At 35.4% G+C, this 23,087-nt stretch overlaps 7 protein-coding genes across 7 annotated transcripts; 5 read left to right on the top strand and 2 right to left on the bottom strand.

Annotated features, from left to right (window-relative positions):
* Positions 1-501: 501 nt before the first annotated feature.
* HELRODRAFT_175353 (hypothetical protein) lies at positions 502-2,342 on the bottom strand (the record flags this gene model as incomplete). Its single annotated transcript, XM_009022781.1, has 5 exons — positions 502-600; positions 1,052-1,164; positions 1,571-1,670; positions 1,875-1,999; positions 2,294-2,342. The coding sequence occupies 5 exons, from the start codon at positions 2,340-2,342 to the stop codon at positions 502-504; spliced, it is 486 nt and encodes a 161-aa protein (XP_009021029.1).
* A 2,714-nt stretch (positions 2,343-5,056) lies between these two features.
* Positions 5,057-6,951, top strand: HELRODRAFT_175354 (hypothetical protein; the record flags this gene model as incomplete). The annotated part of the gene is made up of 5 exons (XM_009022782.1): positions 5,057-5,282; positions 5,379-5,642; positions 5,717-5,968; positions 6,048-6,296; positions 6,719-6,951. The coding sequence occupies 5 exons, from the start codon at positions 5,057-5,059 to the stop codon at positions 6,949-6,951; spliced, it is 1,224 nt and encodes a 407-aa protein (XP_009021030.1).
* A 490-nt stretch (positions 6,952-7,441) lies between these two features.
* Positions 7,442-9,087, bottom strand: HELRODRAFT_192452 (hypothetical protein; the record flags this gene model as incomplete). The annotated part of the gene is made up of 3 exons (XM_009022783.1): positions 7,442-7,758; positions 8,089-8,201; positions 8,967-9,087. The coding sequence occupies 3 exons, from the start codon at positions 9,085-9,087 to the stop codon at positions 7,663-7,665; spliced, it is 330 nt and encodes a 109-aa protein (XP_009021031.1). The 3' UTR covers positions 7,442-7,662.
* A 536-nt stretch (positions 9,088-9,623) lies between these two features.
* Positions 9,624-10,418, top strand: HELRODRAFT_175356 (hypothetical protein; the record flags this gene model as incomplete). Its single annotated transcript, XM_009022784.1, has 1 exon — positions 9,624-10,418. One exon carries the CDS (start codon positions 9,624-9,626, stop codon positions 10,416-10,418), a length of 795 nt encoding a protein of 264 aa, XP_009021032.1.
* A 1,328-nt stretch (positions 10,419-11,746) lies between these two features.
* On the top strand, positions 11,747-12,951 carry HELRODRAFT_175357 (hypothetical protein; the record flags this gene model as incomplete). The annotated part of the gene is made up of 4 exons (XM_009022785.1): positions 11,747-11,750; positions 11,883-12,122; positions 12,379-12,657; positions 12,707-12,951. The coding sequence occupies 4 exons, from the start codon at positions 11,747-11,749 to the stop codon at positions 12,949-12,951; spliced, it is 768 nt and encodes a 255-aa protein (XP_009021033.1).
* A 104-nt stretch (positions 12,952-13,055) lies between these two features.
* On the top strand, positions 13,056-14,593 carry HELRODRAFT_175358 (hypothetical protein; the record flags this gene model as incomplete). Its single annotated transcript, XM_009022786.1, has 4 exons — positions 13,056-13,191; positions 13,516-13,782; positions 13,856-14,079; positions 14,570-14,593. The coding sequence occupies 4 exons, from the start codon at positions 13,056-13,058 to the stop codon at positions 14,591-14,593; spliced, it is 651 nt and encodes a 216-aa protein (XP_009021034.1).
* A 1,010-nt stretch (positions 14,594-15,603) lies between these two features.
* Positions 15,604-21,686, top strand: HELRODRAFT_175359 (hypothetical protein; the record flags this gene model as incomplete). The annotated part of the gene is made up of 10 exons (XM_009022787.1): positions 15,604-15,829; positions 15,912-16,175; positions 16,237-16,473; positions 16,618-16,881; positions 17,019-17,185; positions 20,017-20,092; positions 20,221-20,451; positions 20,523-20,786; positions 20,859-21,365; positions 21,448-21,686. 10 exons carry the CDS (start codon positions 15,604-15,606, stop codon positions 21,684-21,686), a joined length of 2,475 nt encoding a protein of 824 aa, XP_009021035.1.
* Positions 21,687-23,087: the final 1,401 nt, after the last annotated feature.

Raw genomic sequence — 23,087 nt, forward strand, 5'->3', positions numbered from 1 at the left:
TTCTTTCTCTTACTCTCTTCTCTCTCTCTCTCTCTTCTCTCTCTCGGCTTACGTTTTTTTAGAGTGACGTAGAAGTACGGGTCGCTGTAGTAGTAGTAGTAGTAGTAGTAGTAATAGTAGTAGTAATAGTAGTAGTAGTAGTAATAGTAGTAGTAGTTAGTGATAGTAATGTTTATCTTTACTTTATTATTTACAACAATTTTTCAGAATATACCAAACAAGTAAAGAAAAAGAAATTATTTAAAAAAAAAATTCATTTAAACATACGATTAACTTTAATTTTGAAAATAAATCAAATCAAACAATAAAAAATCCAAGGTATGTGTATTTATTTATTATTTATTCGTTTATTCGTTTTATTCATTCATTCAATCAATCATTCATTCATTCATTCATTCATGCATCACTTTAACTCTGCCAAAAATGTCAGAATTCGGCCAAAACCAAATTATTCTTCTAAATTTTGTCTATTCATTAATGATAAGAGTAATTATAGTGGCATTAGTAGTCATAGTAGTTGGGCCAGCCACATTGGTAGTTTGGCTCTCTGCCTGGAGTCACTGAAAAAGAATAGCACGGGCTTTCCTCAGGGCAATTTAACTGTTGTCAATTTTTTTTTAAAAATAATGTTTAAATTTTGGTACATGAGCAAAAGTTCATTGACTTTGGCTTAATTTAACAACTAATGATTATACAATTGACAATTGATCATAGTGAAAGTTTTTAAATATACAAACACACGTGATTGTTTATTTATGTTAATTTATGTTAATGCGAGTGATATTTCCGACTCTATTAGAAAAATCAAATTTAGTAAATTATATAACGCTATAATCTGCTCTTGCATATAAAAATTCCATCATTTTACACGGACGCATAGACTGCAGATGCATGTGCCATCGAACCAGGACGATTTAGGACGAAGCATCTTACCGTTAAGCGACCACAAAGAACGTGATCACACACAAAACCACACACATCAGTCAGTTATGAAATATAATTTATGGTAAAATAATCACAGTAAATGAAGAATTTTCGGCCCCAAACTTACTTCCATACAAGGGTTATTGCAGGTGCAGGTTTCGCAATTGTTCGGGTCCATCAGACGACCACTTCTGGGGCAGTTGTTGTCGGCGCAATTCAAACTCGGACATGTTCCTGACCCTTCGTTTGATCGGCACGGCCGGATTTTTTTAATTTAATTTTGTATTAGTATTTAGAATACTTTTTATTTGGTAAAAATATTTGTGTTTTAATAAAAAGTTGAATCATTTTAAAGTTATTTTTGAGACGTAAATTAGAAAAAAAGCCAGTGGTGATCAGAAAAATTTTCATCTAGACGATTTTTTAGCCATCCGAAACACACGCCACTAGGCATTATTTTTTTAGTTCATTGACGTTGAGACTCCAACAACAAACACACCACCCAGTGCCTGTGTCAATACACACGTGAACCAACGCATTACTTTGCGTTCGAACACGGTCACTGCTCAACAGTTGAGGGCACTTTAACCATTACACCATAATGTCTCCATTATAAAAAACTCCCACAAATACTGCACCATCTAACATGCTTCACAGGCAGCCGATTGGATGCCATAACAAGATAAATTAGCCGGGCAAACGAGAAGATTCATTACACATTGGAAACCGGCACCACAGAAATTGAACTGCAGAATGTTGAACATTTTGGGGTATATTTACACATAATTATATTAATGTATAAATTTGCGTGTGAAGAAAATAGACCATCACTTAATCACGTACTCACTCACTCACTCACTCAATCACTCACTCAATCACTTACTCAATCACTTACTCAATCACTCACTCACTCACTCAATTACTCACTCACTCATATCTCACTCACCCACCCTATCATCACACTGGTTGATGCACAGCTGACAGAAGCATGAAAAGTCATCATTCGCAATGAACGCTAGCTCCTGGCAAGGATCAGTCCGATTCGGACAGGTCGGGCACTCTGCTTCTACCTGGTCTTTGAAAATGAATTTTTCATAAATATTTTTTAGAATCAAAGGGCTAGCCATGAGGGGTTTTTATAAATAAAAAAAAAGTTAGTTAGGTGAGAATCAAAGTATCAGACGCATGTGATAGGAGGAGATTTCCTTGCGCTCGAACCTGGTCACTGCTGCAGAAGTTCCAAGCATCGTAACCATTACGCCATAGAACGCCAGAAACTCATTTAAGAAATGATACAAATATTAAACACCTCAAAGTTAAACGACAATATAGATACATTTGTTTTGAATGCTACAACGTGAATGCTAACCTAAGGCCAGCAGAAGAATTGTAACCAGAGACCAGTAAAATAATTTCATTTCACCCGTCAAGAGCTATCAATTGTTATAGCAAAACAATATTTGTTTCAATTAATTAATTTATTTATTGATTAATTAACAAATTAATTAATTTATTAAAATTTGCAAACACTTTTCACTGTAACAAAATTTTCAGAAATAAAAACAGAAGTTAATTGAAAATTATCATGTAGTATTAGTTGGTGCACAAAAAGTTACGAATCAACGCATTGGCTCTGGCCAGACACTTTATTTTTGTAATAATTAGCGCTATAAAAATGTCCATAATAACAATAATAATAAATAATAATAATACGGTGATGATGATGATGATGATGATGATGATGATGATGACGGTGATGATGATAAGTTACACGTTTAAATTATTTTTAATCAATAAATAATAATTAAGTGTATACGTGATTCGCCGGAGGGTAAAAAAAATCTCCGCCAATAATTAGCAGTAGCAATGATAATAATAATAATAATTATTATTATTATTATTATTATTATAATAATAATGATATAATAATAATAACTATAATAATAATAACGATAATCGATTTATTAAAGTTAATTACGCTACTACATAGTCTGTTTAGTTGTTCATTAAAGGTTATCGTCGTCGTTGTTATTATTATTATTGATGTTGTTGTTGCTGCTGTTGTTGTTGTTGCTGCTGTTGTTGTTGCTGCTGCTACTGTTGTTACTGTTGTTGTTGTTGTTGTTGAAACAATAAAAATAATTATAATTATGTTGTTTGTTCATCTAGTCGTAAGGCAGAAATCGAAGTTGGGTGTCACGTGTTGATGACGTATTTTGTTTACGTGAGAGAATTCTTTGAAAGAAGTCATCATCGTCGTCTTCGTCATCATCATTATTATTACTAAAGATATTAATTACTTATTAATGTTGTTTATCTCAATAGCTGCAGCAGTAGTAGTAGTAGGAGAAGGATGAGTTGTTGTTGTTGTTGTTAATCGCTAAATTCTATTGACAAACAGTTTTAAGTAGTAGTAGTAGTAGTAGTAGTAGTAGTAGTAGTAGTATTTGTAGTAGTAATAGTAGTAGTAGTAGTTTTGTAGTAGTATTAGTAGTACTAGTAGTAGTAGTTTTGTAGTAGTAGTAGTAGTAGTTTTGTAGTAGTAGTAGTAGTAATAGTAGTAGTAAAAACATCACCATCTGATTCCGTGACATGAAGAAATAACATTTGTCTTGAAACACGCTAAGCAATAAAAATATTTGTATTAGCTGTTGTGGTAGTAGTAGTAGTATTAGTAGTAGTAGTAGTGGTGGTGGTAGTAGTAGTAGTAGTAGTAGAGTAGTAGTAATAGTAGTAGTAGTAGTAGTAGAAGTATAGTGGTAGTAGTTGTTTTTGCAGTATGAAGAAAGCGTTTTTTCCATGAATTCCTTATATTTGGAAAGTAGAAAACTGCATTTGTGTAAGCTTTGACGTGTGGAATTTGTCATGAAAGGTTTTCGTGTGTTTGCGATTTTATTAAAATTGCGTTTGTGTGCGTGTGTGTGTGCGTGTGTGTGTGTGTATATGTGTGTGGTGTGTGTGTGTGGTGTTTTCCTAGGGAATGACACAAACTGACTCTATTTTGGTATCGTGAAAATACAGACTACTTTTAATTTATTTTCAAACTAATTTTTGTAATGAAGTACTTAAAATATACAAACATGTCATGTCAACACACATGTCAACACACACACACATACACACACCCGCACGCACATATAAACACACACTCACACACACGCGCACGCACATATAAACACACACTCACACACACACACACACACACACACACACACACACACACACACACACACACACATACATACATACATACATACATACATACATACGCGCATTTGCAATTATTTTTAGTTAAATGTTATACAAATAGTAGAAAACATTTCCATATTGTTTCACGGTCCTTTTGTCAAAAAACACGAAAAATCAATTGCTCGTGTCTTAATTTTTCAACTTTGTTGCCAAATTGTTTAGAAGAAAAGTTTATTTGCACAATAGTTTACATGCATAAATACATTTTGTCTAAAGAAAAAATGCAGAATAACAATCAATTGAGAATGTTTCGTGATGATACATAGAGTTTAGTTACTACTTGAGTTAACTTTAGTTACGAAAAATTGTTTTTTGTTCAATAAAAAGACAGTTTTTTATTTTAGAAGAAAACTCAAGTGCTTGTTGTTAACTCATACCAAAATTTATTCAAGTGGTTAGCAGCATTTAAGATATATTTGCTGGTTTGTAAGGTGTAATGGTACGAGCAAGTATTAATATCATTTGAATGTTAAACTCGCTGTAAACATTCCTGCTTCTGACAGAATTTTATTCGCTAGTCTGTTGGAAACATCGAGTGAGTTACGACCGTTTTTCTAATTTTGTTTGACAATTTCAAATATTCATTTATAAATGGTCAATTTGGTAGCACATATGAACAAAAAACTTGCCAACCGGCGTGATGGCTCAATGGTTAAAGGCGCCTGGTCTTGCTATTGCAATGACTGGGTTTGAATACAAAGAGATCCCCGCCTATCATATGCAATGTGTATGATGCGTGGTTTGCACGCGTATTCATATCCGCTGTGTGTGTTTGTCGTTGAAACCTCTGGAGAAAACGCAAAAGAGAGAGAGAGAGAAACCTCTCTCTCTAACCTCTAACCGATAATCATTGGCATGGTTCTCATCACAAGGTAGCCTGGAAATGTTGACGAACGTAGCAGTAGGCGCCTACACGTTCAACAGTTCAGCCCTCCTCATCAATTCATCGCTGATGCTGACGGCATTTCTTGCCGTTGATGGTAAGAACGGCCTGAGTGACCCTTCGGTGTTTTGTTCTTTGACGCTGCCCGGGTTCGATCCCCACTGGATCGGTGTCGACCTGGGAAATGTGTTTCAAATATTCTACGCGGTACTTTACGCTGGCTCAAGTATGTTTTCTAGTCATGTTAGTTTCATTAAAGGTTGACGGGAAAATGAAATCTGATCGTTAAAAATGAATTTATTAACAAACCTCACTGAGTTAGATAGAGCTGGAGTTGCAACCAAAAACGATTTGAACTTCTTCATAGTGGGAGTGAGCAACAGGTCCCTGGATGTTCACCCGCCAGTGAGAGGCACCTACGATCTCTGCGCTCAATATCCAGGTGTGGTTGCTCCGAAGCAGGTGGTTCAGTTGAATTGTTCCTCCACTACGCCTCCAGCCAGATACGTCATACTGCAACAACCTTCCAACTCTACTGGATACATGTCCGTCTGCGAATTCGAAGTCTATGGAACACCATTCGGAAGTGAGACAAAATTAACAAAAGATTTTCAGTTAATTTTAAGAAGGACAATTCTAACGGAACAACACGCATTAAAGCTCAGAGACAGAACTTGCTGCTGCACAAACCAGCCAACTCGAGTTCAACGTACAGCGAGCTCGGCATACCAAACCAATGCGGTCCATTCACCGCAGACTTCGTTGTCGATGGATTCCACGACACCCAGCTTTTGAATTGCCACTGTGGACACAATAATGATTTTGGCAACAAACCGAACTGGTTCGTCGTCGACATGCTAGAGATGTTCTACGTCGACTACATCCTCTTCACGGCTCGTATCGAATACTACGGTTAGTAACGGTTCTGATTATCAACTGGTCACATGAGGTTTTGCGCGTTTCTTTGAAAATTAAACCATTTTGTAACCAGGCCGCCACCGAAATGATAATTTTTACGTCGGCTTCTCCAACCAGCCCAGCTCAGTATCTCCACCAATCAGAAAGCAGTACCCTCTCTGCGGTCAGTGGCCCGGCTATGTAGTCCCTGGATCTGAGGTGCTTATGAAGTGCAACGCCAATCTGCCATCTTTCAGATATCTCATTGCTCAGGGAGCTTTGAATGCTTTCGATGGCTTTTTTGCATCGTGTGAGATTGAAGCCTACTCCCCCTTATCTAATGGTTGTTGAGATTTTTTTGTATTTTGCATTCAACTTTGTTTATTTTAGGGAATTCTTTTTCAATTTTTTTTCATAAAATATGAAACAATTTTGAACGCAATGTTTTTAAATTATACAATTTTCTGTAATTTGTTTATAAAAATGTCAAAATTTTCTCATAACTTAACTTGGCACTCTTACAACGTTCTTGAAAATATTTATTTAAATACAATAAAAGTCTGCCTTTTTAATACACTTTTAACTTCAATTTCAATGAAAACACTCGCCACTGCAAAACAGAAAATCATTTTTTGTATTTAAGTGTTAAAAATTTATCATAAAACGTACATTCATCTTTCACATGTCTCTAGTTTTGGATTTGAATGACATGGTAAGAAAAGATTTTTTAAAATTTACAAATAAGAATGAGGAAAACGCACACAGATTTTTTGGTTTGGAAAAGAAAGGCAGGCACGTACCTGGCTGGCTACAAGGTGATGACGCTGACGGTTAGAAGCGCTACTGAGTGCTTCATTCGCCGTCGTCAGTTCGGCGGATGTGACTCCATCAACTTCAACTCCGCTTCCAAGAAGTGCGAACTTAACAGACATCAAAATGGATACTCAGCACCGAGTTCAAATACAAACTGGGCATTTTACGTTGTCAACTATTATTGAAATGCAAATTTAAAACCTACTTTATTCAGCCTTTTCAATATTTCACTTTACTCAAATTTTTGAACTAATCTTTAAATTAGATAAAATACTTCTAAACAACATAGAAATTGAACTTTGATATTTGCAGCCAAATGCTTCAAATGTTTTTATATGCATTTTACTCTGACTATGTTTACACTTAAATGTGTGTGTGTTGAGTGAACAAAGAGATGTTTGGTGTAGAATTATGTAAGGCCTATGCTGGTAAAGTTTCGAAGTTTCATTCAATTCAATCGATAAACAGAGGTTCTAAAGTTTCAAGTCGTAGAGATTTTTGGTGTACTGTTGTGTGTATATGAAGTTTGATATTTTTGTTTGCGATACCGATAACTTGCGGTTGAGTTGTTGTGTTTTAGTAATTTTTTAACGATTAGCTCTGTTGAGGTCATCTGGTCATTTTAAAATATTCAGAATTCGGTAAACACACAGACACACGTCAAAATTATGTGATTTTTTTCCAAAATTAGGTAATTTTAATTTAACCACACACCAACGTAATGGTCGCTAATAATTTTTCTATAATAATAACATCTTAAAATTAAGAATCATAGCCATAACATAAATAATAATAATTATAATATAGTATTTAATTATCGCGCATAATTATTGGTAAAATATTAAAATTAATTAAAATATTATTAATGGTTTTATCTTTCTGACGGATAGTCCGTTTCAGGCAGCGGCTTCATGCAAACCGAAGCACATGTGAATTGAACCTTGTCCAGAGTCATATGCTGTAATACATTCAGTCTCTTCGGGACAGGCCAGCTATGTGTGTGTGTATGTGTGTGTGTGAGAGAGAGAGAGAGAGAGAGAGAGAGAGAGAAAGAGAGAAAGAGAAGAAAAAGGAAGAGAAGGAAGAAGAAAGAAGAGAGAGAGAAAGAGAGAAAGGAAGGAAGGATAAAGAGTGGAGATGTGTGTGTGTGTGTTTCTGTGTGGTTGTGTGTGTGTGTATGTATGTGTGTGTGTGCTTGGTGTGTGGTGTGTGTGGTACGTTGTGTGGTGTGGTCCTTGCTTAGAATAGAATGAATATTCAGTGTAGTCAGTTACAATAATTGAAATTGTACCACAATTTTTTTAAAAATCGACCCTTCCAACCTCGGCGCATGGGTCCTTACAATTGCACGTCTCACAATTGTTGGGGTTCCTGAGGCGGCCAGATATGGGGCAATTATTTGGGGGACAGGTTAGTTCGGGGCATTTTCCTGACCCTGTTAAGGTAAAGCATTATAAAAATGAAATTTTCTGAATGAAAATAGTTATTATTCTAATTATTATTATTATTTATTTATTTATTATAAATTATTATTGCTTTTTTGTTAGTTTTTTATTTATACTATCAAAGAGATATCGACTGATAGATTGGCAGATGGCGTGCTAACGCTGAGCAATTATATTTAGAATAGGCTGAAGTTATGATGAAGAAAACTATATTGAGTGAATGAATAAATGAATGGATGGATGGATAAATGAATGAATGAATGAACGAACGAACGAACGAACGAATGAATGAATGAATGAATGAACGAACGAACGAACGAATGAATGAATGAATGTATGAATGGATGGATGGATAGATGAATGGATGGATGAATGTGGATGACTGGATGGATGAATAAACGAATAAATTAATATATTAATGAATTTATTAATGAATTAATTATCAAATGAATGAATGGCAATAACAATTTTTATAAAAATGTTGTCAAGTTCAAAATTAACCTCTGAATTAGGATGAGACAGAAAGTAAAATAAAAAGTAGAAAAAATAAAATCACTCATCTAAATATCTATGTTGTAAACACATGACGTCATAGCATTAATTGTGATTGGTAAATTCAAAGTTGTTGTAAACACACAGATTGGAATATCGTTAAGGATGATGTGGCTGGAGAAGATGAGAAGTATTCATCAGGTTGATCCGAGCTTAGCCGACGAATCGATTCCGTCTAATTACGCCAAAAATGTAACATACACCATTATTATGTTTGAAGTGTTGGATGGTCTTAAAACTAAAAGTGATGAACATGAAGCATGTAAGCGTAGGCTGACGAAAAGACAATAACAACAGATAAACATTCTCCGATGAATTTTTCATTTCGTTTTAAAACAATTAATATTATTAAATTACAAATATTTTAATAATTTTCGATTTAAAATTAATTAAAATGTCAAATTTTTAGCTTTATTTTATCAAAATCCATTTAAATTCAACGGTAAATAGCGTAACCGTTTATATAGGTAGGTAGGTACTAAAGTTTTACATTATTCGCTTCCTCAGTGGATATTTGTTAGAACGACTAAAAGCGGATCCGGAATTTCGAGGTGGGAAGGGGAAAAGTTTCAAAATTCAAAAATTACCTTTTTAGTTTATTCCCGTTTCGGATGGGGTCATTTTCAAAATGTAAGGCTGATGACCCATTTTTATACAGATCCTACTTTCTTCTTTTGATGTCCAGTTGGGAGAAGCACTCCCAAATTTCCACAATCCCACTGAATTTCTAGATCCGTCTCTGATCTTTACTAGTATTTCTTCTGTAAAATATTATTGATATTAATATCAAATGTAGAATGCAAATTACTAGAATGAATGAATATATTAATTTTCAAACCCAAACAACCAGCACTGAGAAAATGGCGAAAAATAATTGGAATCGTGTGGCAATATGCCTCACTCTTTTCTTCCTAGTGTATGTCATATACCGCCGAAGATGTAGAAGCAGCTCCAAATTTGACGAAAACTCCATTTTCATTCCAGAGAACTCGAAATTTACGTGTGATGATTTGTTTGAGGGTAACTCCTTCGGGAAATTTAATTTCTCTGCGAAATATTTTGAAGATCTTCCAGCCTTTAGAGAAGAGACGAAGAAACACGGTACGGTTGGCGATGAACATTTAGTGATGTTTCTATCCGAACAACTGGCTCTGCACTACCTGGCCGGCAAAAAAGTTTTCAAAAGTGTCTGCGAAACAGGGTTCAACTACGGACACAGCAGCTTCAACTTCATAACGGCTCGACCGGATAGTAAAATATTATCCTTCGATATCGGTCTCCACTCTCACACTCTAGAAATAATGGCCTACTTTAAGAAAACATATTTGGGTCGTTTCACCGGAATTATCGGAGATTCAAGATTCACTTTGCCGAAGTTTGTGACGGATCATCCGGACTACAAATGCAACTTATTCTTCTTGGATGGTAGCAACACCTACGAAGTCGTGCTCTCAGATCTCAAGAGTTTCAGCAAAATTTCTGACGAGGAGAACATCATCATCTTTGATGGCTACCCCACTAAAGACAACAGTTCTGTCGAAACCCTGGGCAAAGCTTGGGAGCAGGCGAAAAGTGACGAAGTGATTGCTGAGTTGATGAGGTGCAGAAAGGGGAGAGATGCCACGAAGGGGTTTTCCATTGGAAAATTTCTGTAAAAATAATACAAATAATACAAATGAGACCGTATATCTGTACACAAATCTGGTGTACAAAGCTTGTTGTCAACTGCATGTTAAAATATTTAGCGGACGATGATAACACAAAACAACCAGTATTTGAAATTTTGTAAACTAGACATTTATCTAATGGATTATTTTAAAGTTTAAAATATTTCTTACATTCCTTTCCATGATATTCTGAACGTTCGTTTATTCTATTGTTTGAAAATTTTATTTTCACGACATAAAAATGTTGAATAAATAAAAAAAAACCACACCTAAATGTGTATTATTATAGTTTTCCACCATTAGCAACAACATTTAAAAAACGTTTTAATGCAGTCTGTTTTACAAGATAAAATACATTAGATGTGACTTTATCATCGCCATTATCATAGTAATCATCACCATTCTCATCATCACTACCATCATCACTACCATCATCACCGTATCCATCATCATCACTATCATCATCATCGTAACCCTCACCACCATCAACAAAACAGCAACGTCTAAAAAAATTAAAAAAATATATAAAGCCATTTTGAGATCTCAACCAGGCGACATGTGACCACCGGACAACAGACGAACTTTTAAAAATCGTGTTATGAGTAGCCAAAAAATGGGGGCTAATTTGTTGCATAGGTCCTTTAAACACCGACTTAGAAGTACTTTAAACTCGAAGACCCCTGCCAAATGACCTTCCTGACCCCCTGATTTTATCCAGGGACTGTTTATATATTTATAGGGTTGTGTCAGACACAACCTTATAAATCTCTTTGAAGTCCTTGGTTTACAAATTTAATACTTTTGACATGTCGGAATACTTGCGTTAATATTTTAAAACATAATAACTTGATATAAATGTTACATTGTTACTTGGAACGTGGCAATTAACACGCACCGTTACACACACACGAACGCACACACACACACAAAAACGTACACAGACACACACACACAAAGATCTACCATTGTTAAAATATTTCATTTCATAAGATGTTACAATGCCTTTAGCTTTCACGTTATGACATTGCGTAAAAATATTGCTAAAATTATGAACAATAGAATGTAAGAGCAATATTTTATTTCTGATGAAATCTCTAAAACTGTGTGTGTGCGTGTGCGCGTGCGTGTGTATGTGTGTGTGTGTTGTGTGTGTGTTATGTGTATATATGTGTTGGTGTTGCAAACATTTTAATGTGTTTAGCAAAGTTTACCCAATAAAGCACCCTTGAAAATTAATAAATTCGTCTGTAAATTGATCGTAATAGCGGCTGAGAAATTTGGTCTACAAGAAAAAACACTGAAAATCACATCTAAACATGGGTTAGTCTGCTATCAATTGTTACAACGGTTATTACATTGTTACACACTTTTCAAACTCAAATCTAGAAACTACTTCTCAGATGAAGACACAAAAATGGTTTGAGTTTTCTAAAAAAATTTCTTTCTTTTCAGAGGGTGAAAGTCTCTTAGCAAACGTAGCCCTAGGCAAGTACACATACAACAGCTCAGCGTTCCACTACAGTTCGCAGATTATTCTGACGTCATTTTACGCTGTTGATGGCAACAACGACATGAGTGATGACAGTTCGGTGAATTGCTCTCTCACTGCACCCGGGTTCGAACCCCACTGGATCGGCGTCGATTTGGGAACGGTGTTTTCAATCATTTACGTGATGCTATACGTTGGAATGGGTAATTTAATTGTGATATTGCATAGATTTATTGATATGTTATAAATATAAAAAGTTTTTAGATAAAAGTACTAAGAGTGTTCGATTATTTGATTTATTTACAAGTTGACAATTACAATTTTATAAAAAAAAAACCTTTGTTGAGAGTAAAATAACGGGTTTTTTGTCTTTGAAATGAAATAAATTATTTTAATGCCTTTATTTCTAACCTAAAATTTGAAGTTTTAAAAATTATTAAACATTTTGAATTATTTCAGATCATGTTGATTTACCAACAAAGAACGATCTAAACTTCTTCATAGTGGGGGTGAGCAACAGGTCCCTGGATGTTCACCCGCCAGTGGGAGGCACCTACGATCTCTGTGCTCAATATCCAGGTGTGGTTGCTCCGAAGCAGGTGGTTCAGTTAAATTGTTCCTCTAGTACGCCTCCAGCCAGATACGTCATACTGCAACAACCTTCCAACTCTACTGGATACATGTCCGTCTGCGAATTCGAAGTCTACGGAACTCCTTATGAAAGTTTGATCAAAATAGGTAATACTTCAAATGTTTTCTAGCTTAATGATTTATCTTTTTATGGCAGAGCGTCGCAGAAACCTGCTTCTCAAAAGACCAGCCAACAGCAGTTCAAGTTTGTATGCGTCAGATGTCTGTGGTCCATTGTTAGCGAAAATGGCGGTGGATGGATTCCACGACACTTTCAGATACAACTGCCACTGTGCCATCACCAGCGACATTCCTGGCGGACCGAACTGGTACACGTTCGACATGCAGACCTCCTATCGGATTGATTACATCGCTTTGACGGCTAGAAGTTACGAAGGCTAGAAATATCTTTTGAATATTATTTTTTAGGGATGAAAAATTGATACAACATATAACCGAGTTAGCTCAGTCGGTAGGAGTGCCAGGTCTCGCGCTGTTGTTACGCGATGGCATGGTTCGAATACTGCCTGTCCAAAACTGAAAGACCATCATACGCGTATGATTTGGTGTTAGCGAGTGCATGCGTAATGAGCACGTGCGTCGTGTGGTGTGCTGTGGTGTGGTGTGGTGTGGTGTGGTGTGGTGTGCTGTGGTGTGCTGTGGTGTGGTGTGGTGTGCTGTGGTGTGGTGTGGTGTGCTGTGGTGTGGTGTGGTGTGGTGTGGTGTGGTGTGGTGTGCTGTGGTGTGCTGTGGTGTGGTGTGGTGTGCTGTGGTGTGGTGTGGTGTGGTGTGGTGTGGTGTGGTGTGCTGTGGTGTGGTGTGGTGTGGTGTGGTGTGGTGTGCTGTGGTGTAGTGTGGATTGTACAGCTCTTGTGGATCGAAGGTTTAATTACGAGTTTAGAATAACATGCAACCAGCTCTGCGTTTGACAGAGTTGTATCATGAATGATAAAAAAATTTAAAAAGTTGGCTACGAGAACTCAATCCACCGTCGCCTGGACAACTTCATAATCGGACTGACCGATGTGGACAGCTCAACTTCACCTCCGCAGAGGAACAACTATCCAATGTGTGCCACCTGGTCCGGTTCCGTTAAGATGGGAAGCAAAGTTGAACTAAAATGCAATGCCAACCTGCCAAAATATAGGTACCTGATCGCACAAGCCAGTGCTTCTGCTCCTAATGGAAAATTCACTATTTGCGAACTGGAGGCCTATGAATCATTGAATGAAAGTAAAATAATTTTAATAAAGTTTTACCCAAATCGATGAAAAAAAAATTAAAAGTTTTAAATTAAATTCAACAGATTCATCCAAATGGAACAGACAGTCAAACATGGCATTGGCTGGATTCCAATTCAAGCAGTTGAACGTGAGGAGTGTGTTGGACTGCATGCATAAGTGCAAGCAACTGGGAGGATGTGACTCCATCAACTTCCATCCAGCTTCTAAATTGTGCCAGCTCAATTCTCATATTAATGGCTACAACATCACCACACTTACGAGCGACACTAATTGGTTGTTTTATACGGTCAATTATTATTGAAAAACTTTTAAAACAAACTAAATCTCTAGAAAAAACTGATTCTTACAAATTTGAATTCATTTGAAATAATTGAAAAATTGCAAAAAATACAAATCTTTTGCTCTTTGTCTCAAATTGCAGTTTTTTTGCAGTTTGCTGCGTTTAGTAAATAAACAGCGTTTAAATTCTAAAAATGTCGTGGCGGATTGATTAATTAATTGATTGAATGAATGAACGAATGAATGAATGAATAAATGAATGAATAAATGATTGATTGATCGATTGATGAGATCAGTAGCGAGATCATTGAATCGAAACGACTCACCCCACCACCCGTTCTCATATCAGTGCAATTAAACCTTCATTCAACAATAGGCTCCTTGAAACGAATTACAAAAACAAAATAGGAAGCTCTAATTGATTCTAACACGCACTGGCAAATACAGTTGCACGCGCACACACACACACACAAACAAGCAAACACAAACACACACAGACAAACTTTTCTGATAAGTATTAAGGAATACAAAGTTTGATGACATACGTTAATAAAAAGGCAAAGATTCGCTCGTGTTTTCATCTCATTTATGAGTTTTTTGTCCAACTGAGATCACATATAAATTGTATGATATTAACAACATCCCTTGCAAAATAAATTCCATTTAACGCCTTACAGACAACAAATCTAGAGAATACAAATGTGAATAAGCAAAAAAAATCACACCGAAATAGCTCCACCATGCACATGCACACCAACAAACACCAAAAGAGAACGACATGCATATTACAATCCTCATTCGTCAACGTTCTAATTTATCATCTTCTTAATTCTTTGCACTGAATAACAACGTTTTTGGTGTGCTAATTGCAGAAGGTGTATCCATCTTAATTGTTTAATTTTTTCCTGAAAAATAAATTAAAAATTTTCAACTTTTTTTACTGGAATAACATAAATGTTTTATGCGCAGTTTGCTAGGAGCAACTTGAAAATACATTAAGTGCATTAAAATTTGTTACTAATTTACTGGTTTCTGAAAACGTACGAAGTATAAAATATAATATTATCAAATATTCAACATTAAGGCAAGCTATTTAAAGCAAATAGCATTAAAGAAAGCAAGAAAAATTATTTTGCGTTGGATTTAATGTTGCCAGATCAGTTTGTCAAATTTGGTTAGTTGTTAGTACTTCATAATTGATTACAAACATTAAAAAAGTTTGATCGGGGCTGGATTTAGAAGTCTTCTACGGCAACAAAAGGGTAGATGACCCTTATTTTTTATTAAATTTCAAAAATTAGTTTTTTGTTTCGTCCACCTTTTCCCCAATGTTTCCCGCAAAAACCAGTTAAAATTTGTATTATCTATAAAAACGCGAACCAATATATATTGTGTTTTTATTTTTTGTGTATGCCTTTATTTTGTTAAAGTCTCGGGGCAGTAGCCCGTCTGCTCACCCCCAAATCCGTTTCAGACTATTTTACTTTTAAAAATAATAATTCAATTTCCCAATGACAGAGACGATTTGGAAATGTTAACAAACATAGCTCTGGGCGCCTACACGTACAACAGCTCTGCTTATTATATCAGTTATTACGTCGTTCTAACTTCTTATTGGGCTGTCGATGGCAAAACTGGTTTGAACGACAGTTCAGTGTCATGTTCTGTGACGGTTCCCGGGTTCGAACCCCACTGGATCGGTGTCGATATGGGAAGTTTGTTTTCAATCGTCTATGTAATTCTCTACGCTGGAACAAGTTAGCTTAGTTGCTATCAGCTTGCTTCAGTTTTTATCCATGAGACTTAAATAATTTATTTGGTGTAAATTTTCAAATTCAGATGAAACATTTGCAACAACCAAGAACGATTTGAACTTCTTCATAGTGGGGGTGAGCAACAGGTCCCTGGATGTTCACCCGCCAGTGAGAGGCACTTACGATCTCTGTGCTCAATATCCAGGTGTGGTAGCTTCGAAGCAGGTGGTTCAGTTGAATTGTTCCTCTACTACGCCTCCAGCCAGATACGTCATACTGCAACAACCTTCCAACTCTACTGGATACATGTCCGTCTGCGAATTCGAAGTCTACGGAACTCCATATGGAAGTATGAAATATAATAATATTTAATATTCAACTGTAAAATTTATTTTACTGTCTTTTTGCAGAATTCAAAACCAACCTGCTACTGAAAAGTTTAGCCGAGCATAGCAGTTCATTTTTTTCTTATAGCTGCGGATCACTGACAGCTTCATTGGTTGTGGATGGCTTTCACGACACCTGCCTATCCAGATGTCACTGCGGCCACACGAACGATGCCCTTGGAGGACCGAACTGGTTCATGTTCGACATGACTGCCCGTCACTTCATTGATTATATTGCTCTAACAACTAGAGGATGGGAAGGTTGGCATTACATTTCAATTCTGTTTTTTTTTGAAAGAAATAACTTATGTCGGTTTAAAAGACAGTAGATACAACAATTAGCTAATGAATAAATAAAATTACGTTGAAACAAACCTTGTGGACAGTTTTGAAATAATTGATTAGGTCCACCGGCCAATAACAACCAACTCGCCCTTCGCACTGAAAACTTGACCATCGGACTGACCGACGCAGGGCCACCCCCAGCGAAAAACAATTATCCAGTGTGCGGCAGATGGCCTGGCCCCATCAGACACGGTGGCAGAGTGGAAATGAAATGCAACGCCAACCTGCCCAAACATAGATATCTGATCGCACAGGGTAGTGCAACTGCTTCAGACGGACACTTCACTCTTTGCGAACTGGAGGCCTATGAGCCCGCTGATGAAAGTATTTATTACTGTAATTTGTTTTTACAAATCTTGTGCTCCACTTTAACTTTTCAAAAAAGACAAAAAGTGACATGTTGATTTCAACAACTTTAAACTGTTTGCCTATTTAAATAATTCATTTCTTCTTTTAAACAGACTTGTTTGTGTGGAAAAGACAGTCAAACAAGACATTGGTTGATTTCCAATTCAAGCAATTGTACGTGAGGAGTGCATTGGACTGCATGCATAAGTGCAAGCAACTGGGAGGATGTGACTCCATCAACTTCCATCCAGCTTCTAAAATGTGTCAGTTCAATTCTCATGTTAATGGGTATACTTCACTTGCAACTCACCCAAATTGGTCATTTTATTTGGTAAATTATTACTGAATAAAGCTTGAAAAACGCGCTGAATTTAGGCACAAAACGCCTTTATGATTATGTCTATTCATTAGACAACTAGTTATTAGCAATAGTTTAGTAATGTTCCAAAGCATGTAGCAACATGCTTATGAGCAGTTTTAGAAACTTTTTTTAATATAACTTATGCCAAAAATGCACATATAATATTATCAAAAAGAACCTTTTCTCCGTCTGAATTTTATCGTCAGTAAATATTTGCCCGTTACCAACATTAAAACATTTTAAAATCGCTAATTTTGTAAGTTAAATTATTGATATAAACAGCATAAACGCTGTTTAACATTATATATGTTATTAAATTTTCATCAATTCTCATATCTTTCCTAGCTATTGCTAATTTTAAACCTTAAAACGCTTATTATATTCATTTTTCGGCTTGAATTAAATTTCAGATGTAGGTATATGTATTGTATATACTCTCACATTTGTATACGGGCGCCAACCTTAAAGGGTGAAACAATTCTTGCCTAACTCCCCAAATTTTTAAAAGAGGTAGACATTTAGCCCCTCTAGCTAGTAAATGTTTGCTCTAGCTACAATATTAAATTGTATATGATTCTTTTACAATATTATGATATTGCACATTAAAAACAATTTAAAAAAAACTCAGACAAGTGAGATACGGTTTGTGTTTGTGTGCGTGCATGTGTGTGTGCATGTGTGTGTGTGTGGTGTGTGTGTGTGTGTGTGTACGTGTGTGTGTCTTGGTGTGTGTGTCTTGGTGTGTGTGTCTTGGTGTGTGTGTGTGTGTATGTGTGTGTGTGTGGTGTGTGTGTGTGTGTGCGGTGTGTGTGTGTGTTCGTGGTGTTTATTTATTTTTAAGACATTATATTTAGATGTAAATGTTCATTGCACCTAACGTACAACTGCATTTAAAAATTGGATCTGCACTGCCTCTCATTGCCAAAGTATGACAAATTGCAAGAAGCTTACACCGGTGAAACGTTTATAATTATGGTGGAAAAATTTGTTTACTGTTTAATTGTCGAAATGATTAAGACGGCCGGTTCTGCTGTCGTAGTGACAGGGTTCAAATGCAGAAATCTCCCACCCATCATCAAATAAAGATAAACTTATTGAAATTATTGTTGAAAGATAAACTGCTATTTTTTAATTTTTTCATTTCAATTTTTTTATCGCAAAACATAAGAATATGTTTTTTTCTCAATTCTATAGATAGAAATGATAAAACTTTTCAATATTTCTCATTGTCTCACGTTTATAATATCGTGTTTGAAACCATATTAAGTCTGTTTCTTCAATTTTTGAGTTTTTAAAACATGAATAACAATGAACTAATTACCACTTACCTTACAAAATGACAAAGTAACTTAAAAAAACAAAGCAACACCACCAATGACACATCATTAATATACAATTCGGCAATAAATAGATAGACAGTACATTTTTAGAGAAAAAAAACTCCAGGAATCATTGGGGGAAACAATTTACTAAGAAAAAAACCATGGCGGATCCGGGAATTTTCCAGTGGGAAAGAGATAATTTTTAAAATCCCAAATTGGTAACCTTTTTTTCCAATTCCCGTCTCCAGTTTGGCCGTTTAATCCCGGAAGATTTATTCAAATTTAAGCTGGCGACTTCTTTCTCCTTACACAAAATTTTCAATACATTTTTCCATGGTTTGGTTAGGGAAGGGGAGTGTATTTTCGATTCTCTCCTATTTTATGGATCCGTCCGCCATTGATAAAATTATTTAATTGAATTTATTTGAATGACATAAAATGACTATGTTACATGAATTGATTAACGTATTATATTATAATATATTACAATGTAACATAAATTTAACAACATAGTCACATGAATTGAATGTCTTATAATGAATAACAATATATTAATAAAACAAAAAATACGACAAGCAATTTATCATAGAATGGCATTTAACTGAAGAACAAAGCCATTTATTTGAATGGAATTGAAATGAAATGACATATGGATTAAAACGTCAATGAATCGTTAAAGACAACCCAATTATGTACTTTAAAGCAGTCTAGTACATTTCTACAGCCTATAAGTTAATAATAATATAATAATAATAATAATGTTGTTATTATTATCCTAAACCTTTTGTTGAAAACGATTTATTAGCTGAGCGTATTGTCTGTTTGATCTTTCATTTTGCATGGCTATAAACTGAAAATTTCAAAAAAAAAATAATAATAAAATAAAATAAAACTTGAATTCAACTCGACAGACGCAGCTAATAATATTTTGCAAAAACAATAATTATTACTTATTATTTTTATTTTTGAAACAATGATGACAATAAAATAGAAAATATATCATAACGCTAATAACACAGCAGAATAAGTGATTCTATTTTAGTTCAATCACAATTTCTAGACTAAAACGCCATTCTAATCCCATAAATAATAAATAATAATAAATTACCCAATGATTTTACAAAAAAAAACATAATGAATGAAACGAAAATAATGGATGAAGGAATCTTTATAATGTATAATTGCATGTCTTATGTCTTTTTCTACGACTGTAACATGTAGAATAAAAAAAAAATTAAAAAAAGACATTCAGCAAATGACTTATCGACTGCTTGTTAATGGATGCGAATTCGTATAGGGAAGGTTCTATCTAGACGCCAGTTACTTTAAACGGAATACCTATCTATATTTATAAATTTATATATTTATTTATAATAAATTTGGCTGAATATTTATTTTGAAAAAATAAAACAATCTTTTGGCAATCAGCTAAAGCTAAAAGCAATCGTGTTAAGCGGAGATACGATGTTTAGGTTCCTATGTATGATTTTCTTAGAAATTTCAGGTTTGTCTTCGAGTAATTGAGCAATAAAATTTTTCTATTTGAAAATTTTGATGATTTTCAATCGGAATATTTAATTTTTCAATCAGTTACACACAAAACCTAAACATTTAAACTCTGAAACAACACAGCGGGCCAAGGTACTCTAACAAACATAGCCCTTGGTACCTACACACGGAACAGTTCTGCCTTTGTAGCTGCCGAAGTGTTAACTTCATACTTTGCGGTGGACGGTAGAAGCGGTCTGAATGACAGTTCAGTGTTATGTTCTGTGACGGTGCCCGGGTTCAAACCCCATTGGATCGGAATCGACCTGGCAAGTTTGTTTTCAATCATCTACGTGGTTCTCTACGCTGGAGCAAGTAAGATTTTTGAGTTTGGTATCCATTTGTTATGTGTCATGTTGTTAAACTGAAATATATCGCCTGTTCAGATGTTGCTGAAGTAAAAACATGGAACTATCTGAACTTCTTCATAGTAGGAGTGAGCAACAGGTCCCTGGATGTTCACCCGCCAGTGGGAGGCACCTACGAACTCTGTGCTCAATATCCAGGTGTGGTTGCTCCGAAGCAGGTGGTTCAGTTGAATTGTTCCTCAACTACGCCTCCAGCCAGATACGTCATACTGCAACAACCTTCCAACTCTACTGGATACATGTCCGTCTGCGAGTTCGAAGTCTATGGAATTCCATTCGGAGGTAGAACAAAAGTAATTGTTCAAACTGTTATGCATTTGAATAAATAACATTTGTTTATTTTGCTAACAACAGACCGCCGAGTAAATTTATTGCTAAAGAAGCCCGCTAATCAAAGTTCTGCAATATCCGATACTATTTGTGGGTTATACATTGCAGCGAAGGTTGTGGATGGATTCCACGACACCAACCCAATCCACTGCCACTGTGGCCACACTTTGGAGGGAGTTGGACAACCGAACTGGTACGTTTTCGACATGGGAGGTAAATATCACATCGATTATATCGCTCTAACTGCTCGAAGATGGGATGGTAATGGCTATGATGACCTAATATCCCACCGTCTGGACAACTTCATAATCGGACTGAACAACGTAGACAGCTCAACATCAGCTCCACTGAGAAATAAATATCCAATGTGTGCCACATGGCCCGGCTACGTCAAACATGGGATCAAAGTTGAACTGAAATGCAATGCCAACCTGCCAAAATATAGGTACCTGATCGCACAGGGCAGTGCAACAGCTTCCGATGGCTTCTTCGCCATCTGCGAACTGGAAGCCTATGAGCCTGTGGATGAAAGTTTGTAATACTTGTTGTATACGAATTTTTTGTTTAATGGTGATTCTACAGATAAAAAATGAGAAAATTATTGTTGTTTTAGATTCATTCAGATGGAAAAGAAAGTCAAACATGGCATTGGCTGGATTCCAATTCAAGCAGTTGAACGTGAGGAGTGCGTTGGACTGCATGCATAAGTGCAAGCAACTGGGAGGATGTGACTCCATCAACTTCCATCCAGCTTCTAAATTGTGTCAGTTCAATTCTCATGTTAATGGCTACTACACCACCACACTTACGAGCGACACTAATTGGACGTTTTATACGGTCAATTATAGTTAAAGACGAAACTACATACGAATAAGTGAACATGAAATGTGTAAGTCGTACCAACATATGTTAATTAGTACAGACGAAATTGATTTTTATATATTCATTCTGTTCTTCATTTTAATACTTATTAATTTAATAACTTCAAAAATCCACAATAAAAATTATCTTCGTTATTTTTGCTTTTTATATTAATCAAAATTCTGGTTTCCAGAAATTTTCACTTCATATGCTAACCCAGGGGTGAGCAAACTACGGCTCGCGAGGCCTCGTGAAACTATGGTCGTCAGCCAGACAGACATTATGACCAAAAAAAGGAACGACAAATATTAAAAAATTTTCTCCCGGGTCGAAAAAACTTGCTATGTAAGTACATATGCGGCCCCGTAAATGCAAAACAGTTCTCAATGCGGCCCTCACAGCAAAAAGTTTGCCTACTCCTGTGCTAGCTAAACAGTGTGTTCACAAGTTTGCAATTGCTTAAAACCTCTGCTTGCATTTTTTTGTACGTTCTTGTAAAAAATGTATTGCATTTAAATAAATATAAACAATAAATATATATTTAGTTTAAACCATGTAAAATCAAATTGATAACGTTTTTAAGAAGAAAATAAAACAGTAATTGATTTGATAAAAAGATTTCCTTTTGATTAAATCAAACCATAACCATAACGATTCAACACAGACATTATTGAGCCATAATTACTGCGCTAGTATCATGCACCACTGCCCATAATAATCACTGAATCATTTTAAAACATGTTAAAAAAAGACAAACTCGGATGAAAATTTCTATACAAGTAACAAATCCTATATTGAAAACGTCTCATTGTAAACATTATAGTAAAGACAAAATATTTTAAAACGTGTGTGTGTGTGTGTGTGTGTGTGTGTGTACACATATACATATAACATATAAACACTGGAAATGTAACTTTAAAAGCTTAAAAAATGAAGAAATTTTTCATTCTAGTAGCATTGTCTAAAATATATACAAAAAATGAATTAATATCTCATTCGAATTTTCTCTCTCTCTCTTTCTCTCTCTCTCACACACACACACACACACACACACAGACAACACACATACACACAAAAACACTCACATTCTTTCTCTCTTTCTTTTACACACAAACACACACACACAAATAATTCTCTTTCTCTTTCTCTCTCTCTCTCTCGGAATATAAAATTTGAATAAAGCATTTCACCTAACAATTTATTTAACAAAAGTTCGCCGGTAATATAAAATAAGAAATTCAATAAACACACGTCTTATCTCAATTGCGAGATGCTCGCTCATGGCAGCTGTAACAAGGACTAAAATATAATTAAAAATACACATAAACAATCCCACATGCCTACATTGCATACGCAAATGTTAACAATTCAATTACAGTAACGATTGACGTC

Source organism: Helobdella robusta (genome assembly GCF_000326865.2).
Source record: "Helobdella robusta unplaced genomic scaffold HELROscaffold_33, whole genome shotgun sequence".
In the NCBI taxonomy this organism is placed as follows: Eukaryota; Metazoa; Annelida; class Clitellata; order Rhynchobdellida; family Glossiphoniidae; genus Helobdella; species Helobdella robusta.